Raw genomic sequence first — 4885 nt, 5'->3', positions numbered from 1 at the left:
TTTTTTTTTTTTTTTTTTTTTTTTAAGAAAACTGGCCAGGAAATAATGAGTAACGAAGGACAGGAAGTAATTCTGAATGTTTAATATAGCTGGGGCTGTGCAGTCTGCCTTAAGTTGTTAGCTTTGTTTTCCTCTTGAGAAATAAAAAGGGGCCCTCCCTTTTCAGAGCCCTATGGCGCAATATCTATACTTTTTCATATGGCGACCTGTCCATTGCAGGAACGTAAGCCACAACATGCACAGCTCAGTCAAATGCCCCGCAAGTCTTCCTCTGATTGACTCCAGCAATTAGCCAAGGCTGTGCACCCAGGCAGGACCTGTGCACTCTGAGCTGCCTTCTCCTTCAAGACCCCCTCAACTTCGCAGGTTGAAGGCTCTCGAGGTCCTCACCTGAAGTGAGCTTGCCAGCCACTGCAGGAACGCCCCGGGACGGGGAATGCCCATTTGTGCAACAAACCCTGACTCCTTCCTCACCCTGACTTCTCCCCCTCCCTATCCGCGCGCAGGCCAAGTTGCTGAATCAATGGAGCCCTCCCCAACCCGGGCGTTCCCCAGAGAGGCTTCCTTCCCATCCTCCTGACCACGGGGGCTTTTCGTGAGCTCGTCTCTGATCTCGCGCAAGAGTGACACACAGGTGTTCAAAGACGCTTCTGGGGAGTGAGGGAAGCGGTTTACGAGTGACTTGGCTGGAGCGCCGGAGGCGGGCACTGGCACGGAACACACCCTGAGGCCAGCCCTGGCTGCCCAGGCGGAGCTGCCGCTTCTCCCGCGGTTGGTGGACCCGCTCAGTGCGGAGTTGGGGAGGCTCTTTCACTTCGGAGGATTGCTCAACAACCATGCTGGGCATCTGGACCCTCCTACCTCTGGTGAGCCCTCTCCTCCCCGGGTGGAGGCTTACTCGTTCTTAGTCCCGAGGATAGGCAAAGTGGGGCGGGCGCGGGACGCGTGCGGGATTGCGGCTGCAGCGGCGCACGCGGGCACCTGGGAGCGGCGGGCTGCTGCCGGAGGTGTTGGAGACTGGCTCCCGGGGGCTGTTAGGATCTTCCCTCCGGCCCGGGTGCTCAGAACGCTGGAGGACTCGCTTTTCTAGGGACTTGATGCGAAGTGCTGACCCCGCGGAGCAGGCGGGGCAGCTCCGGTACTCCTCGGAGACCACTGTGCTCCACGTAGAGGTGGGCGTGGGGGGCGGACAGGAATTGAAGCGGAAGTTTGGGAAGCTTTAGGGTCGCTGAAGGAGGACCCCGGTTGGAGAGAGGAGCGGAACTCCTGGACAAGCCCTGACAAGCCAAGCCAAGGATCCGCCGCGGCGCTGGTGGGTGAGCGCGCGCCGCCCCGCGGGGGCGGGGAGAGAGCCTGCAGCCTTCAGAACAGATATTGCTCATTTTCTGGCAGTTCTCAGACGTAGGAAATAAGTCAGCCCCCAAGCAGTGGTTAAACCGGAGGGCTCGGAAGAACGGCACTGTTTCTTTCTCGAAAAAGTTATATAGGGGCTGAATGAGTTTCTGGAGGCTTGTTTACCTTTTTTTATTGTCACACAGAAAAAGAAACTGTCGTCTCCCTTCCGGGAATTCTCTCCTTAACACTGTAAGTCGCTGCCTTAGTGGTTTCATTTTGTTTTGTTTTTCTGCCCTTCTCTTTCTTCTTTTGCCCTTTCTTAGCTTGCACTCCCATGGTAGTTTCTGCCTGGTCTCCTGCTGGGGTGGTACCCGTTCCCACCACACAGAAGCCGGCGCCTATTATTGGCCAAGAAACTTAAGCAACCTGTTTTGAAAAGTCCCTCGCTCAGAAATGCCAGCTTGCGGATGGCTAATCGAAGAGACGTGGATCCAGGAGGCTCATTGGAGTACCGGAGCCTCTGAGAGTCCATGGATTTTTTTTTTTTTTTTTTTTTTTTTTTGGCCCCAAAAAAAGGCCAACCAAAGGGGAAAATGTTTACAAATGTGCTCTCCGTGGATTCCCAGGAGAGCCATGTAGTGGGGAAGATGACCACATCCCCATTTTACAGATGGCAAAATGAGGTTCAGAGAGCTTCAGTAATTCAACCAAGATCACACAGCTAGTAAATGGCAGATAGGGGATTGAACTCAGCTCTAACTCCAAAACTCAGGCTGTTCCCTGATTGCATCTGATATCCAGATTACACCAAAAGGCTGAGATGTCTGGGTCCATTTTATGATTAGAAAAAAAAAAAAAAAAATCCTCCTGTTCCTTTCAGAAATAATGTGCACTATTTGGGCTTCTTTAGAAACTTCCTTGGAGAAAATTTATGATTCAAGATTGAGAAACCATTTATACAATCTCAGACCACACTCTTCTCTCCCTTGTTATTAACCATTGCACTAATGCAATGTTGGCTGCTTTGAAAATCTCTTAGTTCATGGACAGCAGTATTAGCAAAGTGTAAGAAAATTGCCAAAGCTTGGAGCTATGCTTGTTGAACTTTTGTACCAATAGCACCTTTACCAGAGGCTGCGTGTGTTTAAAGCCCAAAGAAAACTTTGCTTTTCTGAAAGAATACACACACACACACGCATATATGCACATACATTTATGTATATATACATCTTATAATACCTATAAGTTTGGTATAATTTATAATATTTGTATATGATATATGGCCTAGGAAATTAAGGCTTATTAAATACAATTTATAAATGCAGATGAGTCAAATACAAAAATCAGACATAACCCTATCACCTAAGTAATCATTTTTTACATTTTGCGGTATATCTTCCATTTATCCCCTTTAATAGAACTCTTTTAAATTTGGTTACACAGAAATTGGTTTTGCGTTCATGACATGCCTGACATCAGGCCTGTATCCTTAAAGAAGTTTCAACACTCTTGTGTCACCTCATGCGTCTCCAGAAAATGTTTGCTTTTATGCCTTCACGGTTACTGCTTTCTTAGTAGTAGCAATAAATAAAATGGATGCAAAATGCGAATTACTTGGAATACAGAAGCAAATTTTTAATTCTATTAATGGGCTGGACGTAGATGGGTGGGGAGCTGTTTTCTGCTTTTCCCCTCTTCCCCTAGTCCTCTGACTCTGATGATAACCATAGTCAACAATTATCCCCATCCTTAACCCCTTTTGCTTCTCTTTCTCTTTCCTTCTCTCAGCCTTCCTGGTGTTAGTTTTCTCTTTCCTATTTCTCAGTGTTTTCACTTCGACACTTAACAATAACAAAGTTAGAAATTCCAAAATGTTGGCAAATTTCTAAAGGAGACAGAAAAAAAACTTACTTTACAGATTTGTTTGAGAAATAGCTGTGGTTGCTTTTTTTTTTTTTTTTTAAATTGTGCATGACCCTGTTATTGGCCAAGAAACTTGAGCAGCCTGTTTTAGAAAGTCTCTCGCTCAGAAATGCCAGCTTGCAGATGCCTAATTGAAGGGATGTGAATCCATGAGGCTCATTTGAATTCCAAAGTCTCTGAGAGTCCATGGATTTTTATTTTATTGGGCCCCAACAGGTTTTGTCTTGCATTATTTAGGACATTGGCCAGGCAATCACTGGACAGCCAGTTTTATCTCCTTTACATTTTTTAGAATGGTTATCTTATGGTCAAAGGAAGGAAGAGGGCCTTTGGAAAATAAAGCTGTGTATTTACAAGTAACCATACAGAATAGTTTTGTGAGGAAAATAAAGAAAGTTATTTAATTTGTAATTTAATCATTTTCTTAAACCAACCCAACGAACATAAAAGGGACTATTTAATCATTTTGTAGTTTAATTTGTAATCTAATAATTTTCTTAAGCCAACTTGATGAACATAAATTGGGCTATTTATTTTGTTTTAATGGGCTGTACTTACATCGCAAAGGACTTGAGAAGTCTTATAAATACGATAAAATAATAAATGTGAATTAAGACATTAGCAACCAGGATGGAAAAACCCAAATTTGTAAATGATGGCAAGGCTTGCAAGCAAAAATTAAATTGATAAATGGCATCACCCCCACTACCAGCTACAGTTAGACTAATGAAAAATCCTCTAATGTTCGTGCCTGAAATACAGTTACCACCCTTAGCAGCAAATTAGACTTTAATTTGGAAAAAAAAAATTTTCTTGCCACTGAGTTTAGAGAGGGGAAAAGATGACATAATTAGAGGCAAAGAAGATCTGGAATTTAGACGTTGTCTCTGAGTAAGGTCTTTGAGACACTGGACAAGTAATTTCCTTCTGAATACTCTCATGTTAACACATAGAAGAAGTGTCAGTGTTTCAAAGGAACCTCTTTGAAGGCTACTAGAAGGCTTTAGGGGTGCCAAATTACCAGAGTAAACTGCCAGTTTGATAGAATAACTGTTTGTTAAGAGATGGTCTGAAACCTAAGTAAGGAAATCCCCCCACTTGAAAGCCCCTAGGAAGTTAATTGCTTTTGGCGAATTATCTTAGGCTCCAAAAGTCCCTTGGTGAGCACATGGTTTGTAATAGGGACTAAAGACTACTGACTTATGGTGAAAAATGAAATAACACCACTTAAAACTTGAAATTGACAAAAAGCAACTTGAAACCAAATATAGGAGAGTGAACCCATCGGTTTCTTCTTTTTAAATAGGTAAATATAGAAAAAATGACCAGACAATGTGAAACAAAAAGCAAATATTTAAAAACTACATTTATACTTTATCTCACCCAACTAATATAAAGAATTTTGATTTTACTTATAAATTCCTAGCCTTGTCTACACATATACATAATTGCATGTTTAATTTGAGCTATATATAGTCTGCTTTTTGTTCCTTTGAATGTTACACAAACCTTTTTCTATTTCTGCATAATTTTTATCTTGTACTTTTTCTTGGATACATTATGGAGAGAGCATTTATTAAATGAGCTGGGATTATTATAATTTTTTTTTTTTTTTTTTTTTTTTTTT

General features: G+C 42.8%; 1 protein-coding gene across 2 annotated transcripts in view; it reads left to right on the top strand.

The window, feature by feature from the left end:
* Positions 1-156: 156 nt before the first annotated feature.
* The window catches only part of FAS (Fas cell surface death receptor), a 29454-nt gene continuing 24725 nt past the window's right edge, over positions 157-4885 (top strand). Inside the window, exon 1 of one of the 2 annotated variants that reach the window (XM_017867432.1) lies at positions 157-866. In XM_017867432.1, the coding sequence (XP_017722921.1) occupies positions 837-866 (30 nt within the window). In that variant the 5' untranslated portion in view covers positions 157-836. Of the gene's footprint in view, positions 867-1247; positions 1585-4885 lie in introns of those variants that run through there. The other variant, XM_017867427.1, reaches the window with a different exon arrangement.

The sequence above is a fragment of the Rhinopithecus bieti genome, unplaced genomic scaffold (assembly GCF_001698545.2).
Source record: "Rhinopithecus bieti isolate Rb0 unplaced genomic scaffold, ASM169854v2 scaffold_53, whole genome shotgun sequence".
NCBI lineage: Eukaryota > Metazoa > Chordata > Mammalia > Primates > Cercopithecidae > Rhinopithecus > Rhinopithecus bieti.
Note: the sequence above shows the minus strand (reverse complement) of the source record. Positions and strands in the feature narration are given on the sequence as shown.